The sequence below is a fragment of the Magallana gigas genome, chromosome 8 (assembly GCF_963853765.1).
Source record: "Magallana gigas chromosome 8, xbMagGiga1.1, whole genome shotgun sequence".
Classification (NCBI taxonomy): domain Eukaryota; kingdom Metazoa; phylum Mollusca; class Bivalvia; order Ostreida; family Ostreidae; genus Magallana; species Magallana gigas.
The window spans coordinates 14389680-14407240 of record NC_088860.1 but is presented as its reverse complement, the minus strand read 5'-3'; the positions used below and the strand labels follow the sequence as shown (position 1 = coordinate 14407240).

At 32.4% G+C, this 17561-nt stretch overlaps 3 protein-coding genes across 4 annotated transcripts; 2 read left to right on the top strand and 1 right to left on the bottom strand.

The window, feature by feature from the left end:
* Positions 1-1531: 1531 nt before the first annotated feature.
* On the top strand, positions 1532-2722 carry LOC117689669 (prisilkin-39). The gene is made up of 3 exons (XM_034471265.2): positions 1532-1681; positions 1944-2400; positions 2661-2722. Exons 1-3 carry the CDS (start codon positions 1553-1555, stop codon positions 2708-2710), a joined length of 636 nt encoding a protein of 211 aa, XP_034327156.2. The 5' UTR covers positions 1532-1552; the 3' UTR covers positions 2711-2722.
* Positions 2723-4972: 2250 nt separating this feature from the next.
* LOC105342064 (prisilkin-39) lies at positions 4973-6176 on the top strand. Its single transcript, XM_034471266.2, has 3 exons — positions 4973-5129; positions 5387-5843; positions 6106-6176. Exons 1-3 carry the CDS (start codon positions 4974-4976, stop codon positions 6153-6155), a joined length of 663 nt encoding a protein of 220 aa, XP_034327157.2. The 5' UTR covers position 4973; the 3' UTR covers positions 6156-6176.
* A 2721-nt stretch (positions 6177-8897) lies between these two features.
* On the bottom strand, positions 8898-16488 carry LOC105342054 (uncharacterized). 2 transcript variants are annotated; one of them, XM_011448843.4, is made up of 11 exons: positions 16357-16488; positions 16072-16162; positions 15309-15456; positions 14772-14849; positions 14358-14450; positions 14131-14179; positions 13721-13788; positions 13299-13358; positions 12903-12957; positions 12606-12689; positions 8898-9101 (listed from the first exon to the last, which is right to left on the bottom strand). In XM_011448843.4, exons 1-10 carry the CDS (start codon positions 16397-16399, stop codon positions 12619-12621), a joined length of 756 nt encoding a protein of 251 aa, XP_011447145.3. In that variant the 5' UTR covers positions 16400-16488; the 3' UTR covers positions 8898-9101; positions 12606-12618. The 2 variants fall into 2 exon arrangements, with proteins under 2 accessions (XP_011447145.3, XP_011447154.1); XM_011448852.4 differs by having other exon boundaries at positions 15318-15456.
* Between the last annotated feature and the right edge of the window lie 1073 nt (positions 16489-17561).

Genomic DNA, 17561 nt, shown 5'->3' with positions numbered 1-17561 from the left:
TCCATTCCACAAATTGTATTTTGGCACTTTATACTACGTATTCGCCCTTCTTTCTTCATGTGCTCAATTAACTTTGTTTATGAATATAAATTATACATGTATCATGTTTAAACAAAAAATAATCTCAAATACATAGAAGCATAAACAATGGTTGCATTATTCCCAATCACTTCCTTAAAATATTTCAAAACCATCCTCTCAAAATTTTTCTTCAGCAAAACTTCCCAGTTTAATAAAAAAGAAAAAGAAAAGAAACTCCGATTACCGTGTAATACTGATTGTTACGAACACAATCTTGTATGTAATCTTAAATGTTTATACGTGTAACATGTGTTCGGTATTTTGAACACAAGAATTGCTCTTTCATATCTTATCTTTTAAAATTATGACATTTAAATGCTATAGAAATAGTTTTTTTAAACTATTGTTTCTTGCTTGAAAAACGAACCAATTCCTAAAAATACTTCGATGAATTATTTGAAACATCGAAATATTTGGAAATTTATTATCTGATTATTTTAAATATCGTAAATAAATACAATAATGAAACAATGGTTGAAGACTTCTCTTATAATTGGAATCAATTCATGTGCACAAATGCACAAATGTAGTTGTTGAATTTTCTCGCCATAATTCTTTTAATTAATAAATTGGTAAATTATATATTTGAGTGTCTAAATTCATGTTCAACTATTTGAAATAAAGCCGAATTTCCACTCCATGAGTTTGAAAAAAATAAAACTTGAAAACAGTGAGTTTGCATAGAAATAAGCTACAAACACTGAGTTTGAATAGAAATTAAACAAAAAGCCATAAGAAAAAATCTTTATGTCTTGCACTGTTCTTCCTGAAGTACCCATCGCATTTTGTCAGCATTAATAGAATAGATCACAAAGTCAAAGGTATTTGGTTGAAAAATATGTTTGTAAAGTAACATATTTTTGATAAGGAACCAGAATTCCACCCTATCCCCATCCCTCTCATTTTGAATAGAAGAGAACAGACAAAATGGGAGAGGAATTTTCTTGAGTAGCAATGCTTTTCTTATCCCAAACTTATCGTCCTAACTATGAAATTTGGAGCGCGTTAAATTGAGTTGACTTTCCATTTTTTCATGCCTTGATGCTTTAGATTGTGTTTAAATTTATTAAACTTACGAAAAACAGAAGTTTCCAGATCTGCATTGGGACTAAACTATCGTAGAAGAGAGTGTTGATGGTAACACACCTAAAAAAAATAAAGCAGCAGGTACACTGCATTTGATTCTACATTATCATAAAACGTCATAATGAATAAAAGTTTTGACACGCTTAGAGCTCTCGAATTACAATCTCTCCCATCAGCCCTGCAGATTAAAATGAACACGATAAATGTCTACAAATGAACATTAATGTATGTTTTCAAAGAAAGATTACACGAAATTTATATCTTTTTACATCATATCACACACCTAAAAAACATACACTTGTAATAAACTTTAAATGGATATAAACTTACGTATATTATCAACTTCCTTGTTGAGAGCATGCGCATTACGTCAGGTAGAAACAACATGGCCCAAAGTAACAACTGTTGGTGTGGCTGTTGCGCGCAAAACCGTAACCGCTGTAGGCGCCATTCACTCTTTGGTATAAAAAGGTGCTTCGACCAGATTCAAATCACTACCAACAGATCTTTCAAGGTAATTGACATCCCTAGTCAAGGGACTAAGCAACCGTTTTTTCTATGTATTTTTTTAAAGAACAGATATTTTATTCTGCATGTCTTAGCTGTTTTAGGCAAACCCTAGTTAATTTCTTTTTTGTTTCCACTTTAAAAAAAAAAAGGAAATACGACGTTCATGCATATTTAGATTTGATTTCCTCGAAATTACAAAAAAGTTTAATATACTGAACAGTTGAGTTCATACAATGTAAAAAATCCGGGTGTTTTTTTTTAAACAGATGCATTCCTCAGCTGTTGTCGCCGCTCTCTTAGTTCTCGGTGTTGCCCTCGTCCGTGCCGACATGGGATATTCCAGCGGTGGATACGATCAATCAGGGTACACAAGCGGATACGCAAGTGGATACGACCAAAGTGGATACACAAGTGGATATACTGGAGGATATGCAGGGGGATATGACAGCGGGTATGGATACAGCACCGGTATGGGCGCATATGGACAGGGTATGTCCGGATACGGACAAGGTTTATCCGGATATGGACATGGTTCATCCGGATATGGGCACGGTACATCCGGATATGGTCACAAGAAATCCATGAAATCCGTCTACGTCCCTTACCCAGTCCCAGTGGAAGCACCCGTCCAGCAGCCACTCCCCCTCCCAGCCCTTGGTCTGGGTGTTGGAGCTGAAACCAGAAACCAGGGAATCTTTGGAGGAAACGGTGCTCTGCTTTTGGGTATGTTATGATAAAACGTTTATTCATTTTCCGCTTAATATATACAAATTGAGAAACTAAGAAAAGGACTATCAAGAACGGAATTGCAATCATGTGTACTATTTTTTTTAGCTGTATGTTTAAACACAATTCCAAAACAAGTAAATATGTTACTAAGGATATTTGCTGACAGTTATCAATTTGTCCATCTCCTGGTAATATCTGTCCATTTGTTGGATCTATTTATTGTATAATTCATCATTCGTTATTCTCATTTGAAGGTCTCTTGGCTCTTACACCAATCTTGTTGAACAACAACAACTCTGGTTAAACCATTAAACCCCAATAGATCTCCCTTTGCCAAAAATTAAGGTAAGAGAAAAAATGTTGTTTATTATTTTTTTACTATATATTGCATCTTAATGGAGCACATTTTATGATTATTATTTCTCCGTAACACAATTTTTTTTTTATCTTTTTCAGATGTTCTTCGCGGCCCTCAGGGAAGACAAGATGAATCTATATTGACAGTTTATTTTATATATGTTGAAATAAATACTGTTGTAAAAAACAACAACTCGTTATTTTATAACTTACAAGAGAGTTTACGCTTTTCAACTTCTCCCAGAAGTGAACAAATAATGCCGATTATACGCCGTGTTCTCACTTCGACTTCTAGCAATCAATACTGATCAATGGTGTGTACTGTTAAGAAATTGTTGGATATTATAGTTAATGGTACTTAAAGGTCAACATCTAGTTATTGTAAACAGCTTAGAGCAGGCACCTTTACGAAACTTTCCTAGGATATGACCTAAGTGAGTTCCTTAGATGTGACTTAGGAAAAAAGTTAACATCCTAAGGCCAACTTAGGACACGTTTAAGATGTAGCTCGACGGTAATATACTAATAGGAACATATTAATTAAGAAACCCTAACACGTGTAACCTACTAAAATCAGTCTTATTTTTCACATCAATTCATACCGATAGAATTTGAGAGACTTCTGCTGGGGTAAATCATTAAACGTTTTGCCAGATAATATAATACATGTCGGTGAAACGATATGCCTAAAACCAGGAATTTTCATTTTTATACATTTTCTTAAATATATACATTTACTTGGATATATTTCAGTCACCAATAAGTTTGTTCAAACAAAAATCCTGAAATCCAATTAACCGCTATTTTGTGTAAAGAAAATATATGTATCATGACAGCTTTTGGCTCACAAGCAAATAATTTTTGAATAACATATGGGCATTCTTTGAATGTAAATTAATATTTGATACTCTTGCCATTTAAGTAGTGCGTTTCATAAATTTTTACCTTACATATACACACACGACCAATTTCTTTTCATCTGCAGTATTTAGAATAACAGTACAGTTTAAATAAGAAATAAATTGTTATCTATCTCGAAAATATAGTTAGTTTAATCAACATTTTCAATAATTTAAAAAAATATATATTTTTTTCAGAATGAACTTATAAAAATTGAGAATGATCCCACATGGTATTTTGTTGAAAAACACATTTGTAAAGTAACAAGGACAATGAAAAAAAAAAGAACCAACATTCCACCCTAAACCCCCCCCCCCCATCCCTCTCATTTTGAATAGAATAAAACAGACAAAATGGAAGAGGATTTTTTTGAGTAGCAATGCTTGTCCTATCCCAAACTTATCGTCCTAACTATGAAATTTAGGATGCGTTTAATTGAGTTTACTTTACATTTTTTCATGCATTGGTGCTTTATATTGTTTTTAAATTTATTAAACTTACAAAAAAACAGAAGTTTCCAGATCTTCAATGGGACTAAAATATCGTAGGAGAAGAGAGTGTTGATGGTAACACACCTTAAAAACCAAGTAATAGGTAGACTGCATTTGATTCTGCGTTATCATAAAACGTCGCAATGAATAAAAGTTTTGACACGTTTAGAACTCTCCAATTACAATCTTCCCCATCAGCCCTGCAGATTAACAGGAACACGATAAATGTCTACAAATGAACATTAATGTTTGTTTTCAAAGAAAGATTACACGAAATTTGTATCTTTTTACATCATATCACACTCCCAAAAAACATACACTTGTAATAAACTTTAAATACATATATTTACATTCTACTGTGTTTTTCCATTAAATTCCGTGATGTTTAAATGCCTCTAAATGCAACAAGTAGTCAAAGGTCAAATTGACGAGTTTTATTATGACGTCACAAACGTTGAACGCTGTAAACTGCAACGTCACAAGCGAAAATCAAAGTTCACGCTTATGGCTGTTACTGTGGCTCTTCCATTAATATTAACTTACCCTTAGGATAAGATAGGAATTTTAAGGTATGAATCACATTTGCAGACAAGGCAAGAAGTTAAAAAAAATGTAAATATAAGCATTAAATCATGATTTTTTGAAGTATACACTCTCATAACTGCAGCGGTGTGTGCATACAAATTTTCATAACGCGCTAACGCGCGTTACTCAATTTGTATGCACACACCGCTGCAGTTATGAGAGTGTATACTTCAAAAAATCATGATTCAATGCTATAATAAACTTACGTATATTATCAACTTCCTTGTTAAGAGCATGCGCATTACGTCAGGTAGACACAACATGGCCCAAAGTAACAACTGTTGGTGTGGCTGTTGCGCGCAAAACCGTAACCGCTGTAGGCGCCATTCACTCTTTGGTATAAAAAGGTGCTTAGATCAGATTCAAATCACTACCAACAGATCTTCCAAGGTAATTGACATCCCTAGTCAAGGGACTAAGCAACCGTTTTTTCTATGTATTTTTTTTAAAGAACAGATATTTTATTCTGCATGTCTAAGCTAATTTAGGCAAACTCTAGTTAATTTCTTTTTTGTTTCCACTTAAAAAAAAGGAAATACGTCGTTCATGCATATTTAGATTTGATTTCCTCGAAATTACAAAAACGTTTAATATACTGAACAGTTGAGTTCATACAATGTAAAAAATCCGGGTTTTTTTTTTAACAGATGCATTCCTCAGCCGTTGTCGCCGCTCTCTTAGTTCTCGGTGTTGCCCTCGTCCGTGCCGACATGGGTTATTCCAGCGGTGGATACGATCAATCAGGGTACACAAGCGGATACGCAAGTGGATACGACCAAAGTGGATACACAAGTGGATATACTGGAGGATATGCAGGAGGATATGACAGCGGGTATGGATACAGCACCGGAATCAGCGGATATGGACAGGGTATGTCCGGATACGGACAAGGTTTATCCGGATACGGACATGGTTCATCCGGATATGGGCACGGTACATCCGGATATGGTCACAAGAAATCCATGAAATCCGTCTACGTCCCTTACCCAGTCCCAGTGGAAGCACCCGTCCAGCAGCCACTCCCCCTCCCAGCCCTTGGTCTGGGTGTTGGAGCTGAAACCACAAACCAGGGAATCTTTGGAGGAAACGGTGCTCTGCTTTTGGGTATGTTTTGATAAAATGTTTATTCATTTTCCGCTTAATATATACAAATTGAGAAACTAAGAAAAGGACTATCAAGAACGGAATTGCAATCACGTATACTAGTTTTTTTTTAGCTGTATGTTTAAACACAATTCCAAAACAAGTAAATATGTTACTAAGGATATTTGCGGACAGTTATCAATTTTTCCATCTCCTGGTAATATCTGTCCATTTGTTGGATCTATTTATTGTATAATTCATCATTCGATATTATCATTTGAAGGTCTCTTGGCTCTCACACCAATCTTGTTGAACAACAACAACTCTGGTTAGACCGTTAAACCCCAATAGATCTCCCTTTGCCAAAAATTAAGGTAAGAGAAAAAATGTTGTTTATTATTTTTTTACTGTATATTGCATCTTAATGGAGCACATTTTATGATTATTATTTCTCCGTAACACAATTTTTTTTATCTTTTTCAGATGTTCTTCGCGGCCCTCAGGGGAGACAAAATGGATCTATATTGACAGTTTATTCTATATATGTTAAAATAAATACTGTTGTAAAAAAACAACAATCTCGTTATTTTATAACTCACAAGAGAGTTAACGCTTTTTAACTTCTCCCAGAAGTGAACAAATAATGCCGATTTTACGCCGTGTTCAACTTCTAGCAATCAATACTGATCAATGGTGTGTACTGTTGAGAAACTGTTGGATATTTCTTCCCATCTATCTTGTAGTTCTTATAGTTAATGGTACTAAAAGGTCAATATCCAGTTATTGAAAACAGTTTAGAGCAGGCACCTTCACGAAACTTTCCTAGGATATGACCTAAGTGTGTTCCTATAAGATATGACTTAGGAAAAAAAGTTAAGAACATCCTAAGGCCAACTTAGGAAACGTCTTTAAGATGTAGCTCGACGGTAATATACTAAGAGGAACATATTAGTTAAGAAACCCTAACACGTGTAACCTACTAAAATCAGTCTTATTTTTCACATCAATTCATACCGATAGAATTTGAGAGACTTCTGCAAGGGTAAATCATTAAACATTTTGCCAGAGAATATAATACATGTCGGTGACACGATATGCCTATAAAACCAGGAATTTTCTCTACATAATTCCGATATGATTTGAACAAAATTCCTATAGGATTTTAAAATCCGATAAGAAATGTTCATTTCCTATAACAAAACTACCTTTCTAAATCAAATCCCTGAAAGAAATATTTTTCTCCTATAGAAAAATATAATTCCTATATATTAGGATTTTTAGAAAATGCGATAGGATTTTCAATATTTCCTGTAGGAAAATTATTTCTCTTATGCTAAATATTATTTTCCTATGGGATACCGGTGTAAATTCTTAAAGATAAATATCTCACCTGTCAGATGAGACACAATTAAAACAAAAGTGGTTATAAACATTCTCTAGACAATGGTCTATCATTTGGTGTATATGGATTTTGGCACTGGCATAATTATCCGGCTCAGTGTTATATTCTCTATCACTGGTAAATAACTTTTTCTTAAGATGTAAATATGCAGTCCGTTATGTTGTGAAGAATAGTCTATTTCGAATGGATTCAAGGTTAATACAGGCAAACGTTATCACAACTTTTGTGCAAAAAAGAGGGGAGTGAAATGATATGTCTTATAAACATTGAATAAAAGACTATTAACAATGGAAACGAGCTTGCAATTATTTATATCATGCTAACATTTTTATATTCATTCACATTATTTTTTGTGAAATAAAGCAACAAACATTCATGATCAATATCAAAATTAAACCAATCACACATGAAGGTTTTATGCACATTTATATGTGCATGGAGTATGTATTGACATTTAAGCTCTGTTCATTTGAAACAATGTGGACTGGATTTGAAATAAAACCCTTTTGCTGTGAAAATATTCATAAACATGTAACTTTAAAATGTATAAACACTGTCAAAAAATTATGGAATACATAGTATTATATGATATGAAATAAATTTTTCATACAGGATGACAATACTGTAATGTAATTTGGCTTCTATAAGAGCCTTTAAAAGGTTTTCCAAATACAAATAACAAAAGTTTCAAACTTTGTAACTTTTCCTTTCAATGACATGTACAATAAAATTTTCCAACATGAACACTAAAGCGTATTTTGGTTTTATAGATGTTTTCATAGTACATGTTCAAAGTAAGAGAATCCATGATCAGCAATGTATCAAGATTTTGAGTAACGAATGTATAACAATTTTTATAGGTTTTTCCTTTGACTCCTATATCAGTTACAACACATCTATTTTCTTCTTATACAAGTTAAAAACAAATTTTAAACATGATATAATATGAATGGTTCTTGATATACTTATGTATCAAATGTATTCAATTTAGATTCTATATGTAGATGCATATAAAGTTAGGCACATAGCTGAGAAATGTCCAGAAAATTTAAAACAGATGATGGAAATGTCATTCACACTAGAAATAAATGAATTGAAAGATGCTGAATTTGGAATTTAATGGCCCTGAAAGCCATTTTTAAGCATAACATATATAAAAATATGTTTAACCTTAAAGAAACTTGAATGCAATAAATGTAAAAAAAAAAAAAAGAAAAGGATTTTTCAGAACACAACAATTTGCAAAAAGTTCCAACTTTTTTCATGATATTGATGGCATACAAATGTATTTTTTAAACAACTTGAAAATGTTTAACATACAATGTTATCTGTAAAAATAAGTAAAATATGGGAAAAAATATAATATGTAACATTTTTTGAAAAAAAAAGAAGGAACAAAAAAAAAAGAATTATTAAAAATAATATTAGATTTTTTTATTTTATTTTTTACAATTTTTACAAAAAATATTCAAATTAAACATGAGTTTTAATATACAAATCATAAAGTGAACTCACACATACTGCCAAGAAATGCAAAAAGATAACCAAAAAAAAATGAAAATGGATTCCATATGTTTTGAAAATGAGCATCATAGAAAAAATGTACAAAATTTAGAAGAGAAATAAAAAATGAGCTTGGTAATAATGATGATCTCAGTTTTTTCCCCCACAAAATACAATGATCTGTTTATCACGTTGTTGCCAGGAATGCACTATTCTGGTATTTTATACATGGTATGTAGCAATAACAAGTACTTCCATTCAAACACACTTTCACACACAATTGGTTCAGTTCTAGTCTCTGACTAGAGAATTGTACTAATGCACCAGTGGAGATACGTTGTGTAACTCATGAAGAAATTGTTGACATTCCAGAGCTGGAATATACAAAGGGAATCATTAATCCTAATTAAGTTAATGAACATTCATTTGACAATGAGTTCTTAGACTGATTCTCCAATTCCTTGTATGTTTTGTTTCAGGGAGGCTCTAAGATCTACCTAGTGCATGTATTTCATAGCACAATTTTTTCTCAATTTTAAATTTTTTAATTACGGGGACATTCAAAAGGTTTATTGGCATGAGGTAACCAATATGGAAAATTCAAACTACATTTGTAGTTGAGGTCATACATGTATATATGTGTGATAACCATATAGAAATACAAGGTGCAGACAGTAAAGCAATAAATACATGATGATTGAGTGACAAGTCCTTGAATTTCATTATATTAACAAAATTAGAGACATGAAAAAGTACAATGAATACAGTACTACCACATGACCAATTTTAGAACCCTATCCTATCCTATCCTATCCTATCCTATCCGGCATTATACATGTACCTACATGTACTCATTAATAAGTAAGAAATATATAGTTTATCCTGTTTTGATATCGTGTTCTGTAAGCTCTGTTCATCAAATTAGGTACTTGATATATATATATATAGTATACATAAACAGTACTAGTACTATTTAACTGGTTTTAACATTTACATTCTGAATGTTTAATCAGTCAACCTATCGTGTCATCTGTATATCCTCGTCTAGTTAATGTTAATCCTACCTATCAATAATTTCATTCTAACATTATTTTGTAATAAAACATAGGTAATCACAGATTACAAAGCTCACCGAGACGAGACATCACCCTTATGAGACTTCACCTTTATGAGACCACCTTTATCATATTAAATGAAAATCATACTTTATGATCTTGGATATTCATGGATTGTTTTGACACAATATCGTATATCATCTGTTAAAAAATTGTATGATAATCATATGTTCATATGTTAATCAATACAATAATATAAAATTAAGTATTGCATCCTATCATATTTACAACATATATCATATAATACAATAACATACCATAATAAACAATGATGAGATATGATATTGTAACCTATGATATGACATTGTTTTGTTATACGTTATTGTATTTGATCACATAATACAATATCATAATATATAAAACAATATAGTATTATATTACAATATCATATTACATAATACATCATAACATTGAAACATATGATATTATATTGTATAATATAGTATGATATTGTATGCCATACTGTATCATTTTTGATACATAATATGATATTGTATCATATGATACAGTATACTTTGATACAACATTGTATCATATCAAATGATACAATATTATGTAATAAAGTAAAATATTATATCATACAATATTATATTATACATATTGTATCATATGATACAATAATATATTTTACAATATCATACAATACAATTTCATGTGATAATATATCATATTATAAACCAATATCATATTATACAATATCGTATGATACGATATTATATAATATTATAGTATCATATTATACAATTTCATGTGATATAATTCTATATAACAGAAACTAATATCATATTATACAATATCGTATGGTACAATATTATAGAATATACAATATTGTATCATAGGATACAATATTATATTTTGCAATATCTTATGTAATAGTATCATGTGATAAAATAATAAATTAATAATACAATATAATATTATACAATATTGTATCATAATATACAATATTATATATAACGATATCATGATACAATATCATAACATAAAATATCAAAAAATTGATACAATATCATATCGTATCATATAACTTTTTATAATATTACATAAGATATTATACTGTATCATATTAAACGATATTGTTTCATACCATACAATACTATATCATAGGAATCATGTTATATCATTTATCAAAAAACACATCTATCTATTGGGCAAGTTTGAGTGAGGTAGGAGATTTCTTTAGCATCCTTGATAATTGAGATCAGGCTCTGCATCTGAAGCAACCTCTGCATTTCATATATAATATAGTTAAATCAACTATGCAAGCTATCATCTATAAAACATGTGACCTGTTCCAAAAACCTCATCCAGCATCCGAAACATATGGCTTAGATTCAGCATTCAAGCCTGTCAGGTGCATCAGTATACATAAGACGCATCTCCATGCAAGTTTGGTGAAGTTCAGACTAGTAATAACTAAGATATCATCATCAGAGGGCACTAGCAATTAAAACCTTAACCTGCTCCAGCATCCGCAACCTTTGTCTCAGATTCAACATCCATGCCTGTCAGGTGCATCTGTATCATAAGACACACCATCCATTCAAGTTTGGTGAAGTTAGGACCTGTAATATCTAAGATATATTTTTTAGCATCCTTGATAATGGAGATCAAGCTCTGCATCTGAAGCTTCCTCTGTGATTCATTCATATTACAGTTTAATCAACTATGCAAGTTTGAAAAAGTACTATTATCTATTAAACATGTGACCTATTCCAAAAAACTTAACCATATCCAGCATCTGAAACCTATGGCTCAGACTCAGCATTCAAGCCTGTCAGGTGCATCAGTATCATAAGACGCACCATCCATGGAAGTCTGGTGAAGTTAGGACAAGTAATAACTAAGATATAATCATCAGAGGGCACCTGTTTCAAAAACTTTAACCACCTCTAAAAACCTTAACCTCCTCCAGCATCCGAAACCTATGGCTCAGATTCAGCATTCAAGCCTGTCTGGTGCATCAGTATCATAATACGCACCATCCATGGAAGTCTGGTGAAGTTAGAACAAGTTGTAACTAAGATATAATCATCAGAGGGCACCTGCAACAAAAACTTTAACCAGCTCTAAAAACCTTAACCTCCTTCAGCATCTGCAGCTTATAGCCCAGATTCAGCACCCATGCCTGACTGGTGCATCAGTATCATAAGACACACCATCAATACAAGTTTGGTGAAGTATGAACCAGCAGTAACTTAGATATTGCTATCAAAGGGCACCTGCAACAAAAACTTTAACCTGCTCCAAAAACCTTAACCTCCTCCAGCATCCGAAACCTATAGCTCAGATTTAGCACTCAAGCATGTCTGGTGCATCAGTATCATAAGACACACCATCCATGCAAGTTTGGTGAAGTACGGACCTGCAGTAACTTAGATATTGCTATCAAAGGGCACCTGCAACAAAAACTTTAACCTGGTCCAACAACCTTAACCTCCTCCAGCATCTGAAATTTAGGACTCAGATTCAGCATCCAAGTCTTTCAAGTCCATAAGTAGGTCCAGATGCATCATCCATGCAAGTTTGGTGAAGATAGGACAAGTAATAGCTTAGATACAGGACCTGCAACAAAAACTTTAACCAGGTCCGGACGCCGACGCCGACGCCGAGGGTATAGCATAAGCTCCCCCTGACTTCGTCTCGGTGAGCTAAAAATGTAAATTTTTAGCATTTTAGTCATAGTTAGATCATATGAAGTAAAATTTATGTGACTAAGAAGGGAGCAGAGGGAAAAAACAAATCAAAACTTAATGTACTAACCATAACAAGGCATTTAATCTTGCAGATCAAATATGTGGTTTCGAAGAATTTTCATCATTCCAAACGTTTTCACTCGTTTTTTCTCTACAAATTGAAATACCAAATTCATTCAATTGGAAAAAAAGGCATGATATAATTAACTTTAATACACTACACTTATTTATAAAAGTAAAACACAAAGGAAATTAACATGGACTGATCACTCCAAAGAATAAAATTAACATACATTTCATTTCATGAATGAACTCTCTTTTAAAAATAACAATGAAAACATTTGAGGAATCAATAAGCACTCACTGAAAACATTGAATAGCTGATCATCACATAGGAGAAACTGTTTATTCTTGGGATCCTGAAATCCAAAGACAATCAACATGTCGTTAACATAACTTCAAAATAAAACTTTATGAAAATGCAAGCTAACTGCTAGGAAACATTTGAAAAAAAAAATGTCGAGAACTATACTGCCAGGCTTATAATGGTACTCAAATGCTTGATCAATGATTTTGTTTTATCTTACTGGTTAATATGGTCTTTATATTCACTTGGCAAGCCTTGCGAATATATAAAGACCATTTCAACTCTTTGGATAAACAAATATAAAATCACTCCATTGCATATCCAAATAAATAAAATCAATGTTGCAGCGTCAATAAACACATAGTCATTTTGTAAATTCTTAAATCAAAATACCTGTAAATTTCTCTCTTTAATAATGGCCCACATTTTCTTGACAACTTCACTTCTTGCCATCTGTAAAAAAAAAACCCAAAATATAAAATTGGTTGGTTTTATTCTTTGAAATATTTCATGAATTGATAGCTGCACTGGTAATATCACATTAACAAAGGTCTTAATTAACAAACATCTTACAAGCTAAAGTCTGGCAAGCCTTTTCAATACAATCATGCTTTTAAGCACTATGGCAGGTTGTAACTTTTTTTTTGGGGGGGGGGGGGCATTTACACATTTAATATTGCAAATAAAATACAAAATTTCTATTAAATGCCAGAGCTCAGATCATTGAATTTTAGATCCAATACATTGACTTAATTTCTACATGCCAGTTGACCTAGTGACACAATTCTTTTGAACAAGTACAGTGTAGTACTCACCTGATCTGTACCCATGACTTCTGCCAGGGCTGGAGATAATGAACAAGGTTTGCTGTAAATTGACTTTTCTGTGAAAAAAAATATTTTTGGCTGTTATGTCATGTACCGTACATGAGGTCAAATGATAATAAAAATGTACCATCCTTTACATCAGATGTTTAAACCAACAGCATATACATGTACGGTGCAGTAATTGAACCTTCTCAGGTAAAGATGCAGTTATGTAGACACTCTAAATGGTCAAATTTTTCACAAGATACAGAGAAGTTCTCAAGATATTGGGTGGACATTTCATTTCCATGTTAAATACTTATGATATCAATCAATTTGTATTTCTTCTGAGCCAAAGACAGATAAAATTCATTTAATACTGTCATTTACAAAGCCTGCATTAAGAAATTTTAACTTACTTTGTTTTTTATCATTTGGGTCCTTTTCTTTCTTCTTCCTAGGTTTCTTCTGTAATGTGGAAAAAAAAGAAATTTATTTTCAAAATATATTTTCTTACATCAATACAATCCCACAATCACAAAATAATTAATAATTTTTATTTACAATACCGATAATTATAATCATGCAGATTTCCGTAAAATTCTTTGCTGACGACCTGAATTAAGGTAAAAAAAAAAGACCTTACTGGTTTTTTGGCAACTGCTCGGGAGGGTCTTCGTGAGGTGTTTTCTTCTTCCTGCAGGCGACGGGCAATGTCCTCATCATCTTCACCGGCATCCTATAAATATTACATGTATCAAAAGATTTATTTAAAAAAATGTGTATATAACAAACTGATGACATTGCCATTGCATAGGTTCATTTCATAGAATATGCAAAAGTTTTGTAAAGGAAATTGACCATCACATTTTGGAGGCATATTTGAACTAATAATAAATAATATAAATACATGTAGTAAGTTACATGAGTAATTAAGCTGATTAAGAGACATATTAAACATTCTGTTAATTCTCTTACAGAATTGGAACAGATGGAATATAAACATTATTTTTTCCCTTATAAGGAATAAAAAGAAACTAAGGAACACTTTTTTGCCTACCCCTGACCCAGCAGATGAAATGGATTCCCTTTTCTTTTTCTCTGGTTTCATTTTCTTGACTGGTGGTTCATCATCTGACTGTTAAAGTGAATGTTTTTAATTTTAATTGGGGAAAAGTTGTAAATGATCAGAACACAGAAATTCAAATTCTGAATTCATATAAACATTATTACATGTCTTTACTAGCCAAGGATTGTTCACTGCTCCCATATCAACTTGGGATCAGGAGAAGAAATGAGTGAATTATCACTAATGGCTAGTGAAGATGGAATGATAAACTGTGTAATAATTTAAATTTGTGGGGGAATAATTTCATAGATTGTAATTTTTTTGAAGACTGGTAGTAATATAATTTAGCGTACATTTTTCTATGCACATTGAATAAAGACTGTGTTTCATAATTTGCTGTGAGTGTTAATTTGTGGGCAAGAGGTATCTGTGAAATCCACAAAATTGAGCCACTACAAATATTAATGATTTCATGGTGATTCAAAATAAGGTTTTACACAAACTTTATGCTGAAAATACAGCATGTACCTGACTTACTAGATTATCATCTGATGATTCTTTTGCTCCATTGCTCTGGGCCTCCTCTTTCTTTTCATTTTCACTTTCATCCACATCTGAGCCTGCTTCTGTCATCTCCTTCACTATCTCCATTGTTGCAGCATCCACTTCCTTCTTTCTGTATAATATAATACACATTGCACTTTAGAACCAGAAACCTTCAAATTATTATCTTTAAACGTTCAGATAGGGCAATTTGCAAAAGCTCAAGAACCCATGGTGAAAAACCACTATGCTGTTGTTCTAATACAACTTCATAAAATCTGCTGTCCCAATAACACAAGTTTGCACACCATGCCACACTCTAATGCGACTTCACACAACACTTTATAACACTTCTATATTGTAACAAAGTGATGGCTAGTTGTGTGTTTTTGATGGCGAGTTATTTAAAGTTGTGTTAGCATGACAGCATATTGTGCAAGGATATGTGAGCATGTCAGCAAGTTGTGTGGCCGTACTTATGTTGCATGTGCTATTGGGCTTTTGCAATGGGCTACCCAGGCGCCATAGAAATGTTATATGCATTTAATACTTTAGTTCCATTTTTAAAATTTCAAGTTTTATATTTTTGGCATTCAAAAACTGAATTAGGAAAATGTATTATATCAACACATGATAAAGAGAAGAAAACTAAAAACCTTGGAAACTTTTCTTTATACTTTTGTACATCAAGCATGCATCAAATTCAGTAGAATATTTAATATTAACTGAGTTAATATAAGCAGCAAACCTGTCAGTGAAATCGGCATTAAACCTAGATTCCAGAGCTCTTCGAACCTTCTTTGCAGATAAAGATGAGAGATCATTTCCTTTGACAATTTCTGAAAACAACACCAGCGTATTATCTATTACGCATACATGCACGTTGCACAAACAATAAAATGTAAACACGACGAAAAATTCGGTGTTTCATGAACATGGGCTGCCTTAAAGTAAAACTAGCATAGTGTGAGGATTGCTTGTGTAATTACAGCTGATAATGGAAGAGCAATAACAAACAAAGTCATCAACAAACCTCTAATCGCTTTTAACAAATCGGACTTGCTAATGTTTGCCATTTTTTCATGTGGTCGTTCGCTACAAAGGGAAGTCACTCTAAATCTTTAGAAACTATCGCCCAAACTTCAAAAAGCGGATCAAATTGGAAATAAACGTTACCCACATATAGGTATAGTTACAACAACATATTTAAAAAAAAAAATATGTATATAATTTAAGTCTATGTCAGACTATGATCATGATGATATTACTTTTAGATCTACGATCCTGATGAAATATTCTTTTTTGTTTCCCATTATACATGTATATTTACATTTTCCAGTGTCTTTGCCTGTGATAACACTATATCGATTTTGTATTCTACTACAGTTATTGCTGAGATCAAAGAGATGCCGCGGACATTATTCTCCAATATACCACGAACGTCATCAGTAAATCAAATCAGAAATACCTATTTGTCTCGCACTGGTCATGAAACCGTAAAAAGTTTTAAAACCATGTCAATTTCACGTGTTAGTTCAGTCAAAACGATGTGTATTGCCTCATATGTTTATTTTTAAGAGATCAATGCGGCTGTTCCTGGGACCTCCTTATATAGCACATTTTCACTGCGTGTTTTTACATAAAATATATAACGTGTGGTAGTAATAATCGTATTAAATTGCCCTTAAAATATTAGGAATATAACTCAAAGATATTTAATGAATAAGTGAAGAGTATCAAAAGTCCCAAGAAAAAATTCTGTCGTCTGCATGTGATTCCTTTGATCGATACACATGTAAAAATAACTAACGTAACTGCTGGGGTTACACGGAACAGCCGTCAAAATGACCTAGATCGTCTCTCTATAGGAGAAACGATCTGAAGAAATACTGGGCTGTTAGTAGAATAGAAATAAAGTTCTTGTTTTCGTGAATGTTGCAGGATAACCTCCTCGGTCTCGAAATGTTGTTTAAAATATAAAAGCCTCGGCTTACGCCTCGGCTTTTATATTTCAAAACAACATTTCTCAACCTCGAAAGTTATTCTGCAACATTCACGATAACTCGTACTTTATTTCAATGACGCCAAATTGAGGCGCCAGCGGGGTTTGCTTATTTATATTTAAATATTTAATCGTACGATGGCTTAAAATTATATAAATATAAGTAATAAGGAATCATTCTTTGAATATTATGAGGTGATAATTTCGGTCGGGGCGTGATCAAATCTATCATAAAG

Excerpts from the sequence above, each read along its gene's own strand:
- LOC105342054 (XM_011448843.4), bottom strand. The coding sequence starts at position 16,399 with ATGGCAAACATTAGCAAGTCCGATTTGTTAAAAGCGATTAGAG. Across the intron at positions 15,457-16,071 it reads AATGCCGATTTCACTGACAG|AAAGAAGGAAGTGGATGCTG; the intron begins GTTTGCTGCTTA and ends TATATTATACAG. Across the intron at positions 13,359-13,720 it reads AAGTCATGGGTACAGATCAG|ATGGCAAGAAGTGAAGTTGT; the intron begins GTGAGTACTACA and ends TTTTTTTTACAG.
- LOC105342064 (XM_034471266.2), top strand. The coding sequence starts at position 4,974 with ATGCGCATTACGTCAGGTAGACACAACATGGCCCAAAGTAACAACTGT. Across the intron at positions 5,130-5,386 it reads CTACCAACAGATCTTCCAAG|ATGCATTCCTCAGCCGTTGT; the intron begins GTAATTGACATC and ends TTTTTTTAACAG. Across the intron at positions 5,844-6,105 it reads AAACGGTGCTCTGCTTTTGG|GTCTCTTGGCTCTCACACCA; the intron begins GTATGTTTTGAT and ends TATCATTTGAAG.
- LOC117689669 (XM_034471265.2), top strand. The coding sequence starts at position 1,553 with ATGGCCCAAAGTAACAACTGTTGGTGTGGCTGTTGCGCGCAAAACCGT. Across the intron at positions 1,682-1,943 it reads CTACCAACAGATCTTTCAAG|ATGCATTCCTCAGCTGTTGT; the intron begins GTAATTGACATC and ends TTTTTTAAACAG. Across the intron at positions 2,401-2,660 it reads AAACGGTGCTCTGCTTTTGG|GTCTCTTGGCTCTTACACCA; the intron begins GTATGTTATGAT and ends TCTCATTTGAAG.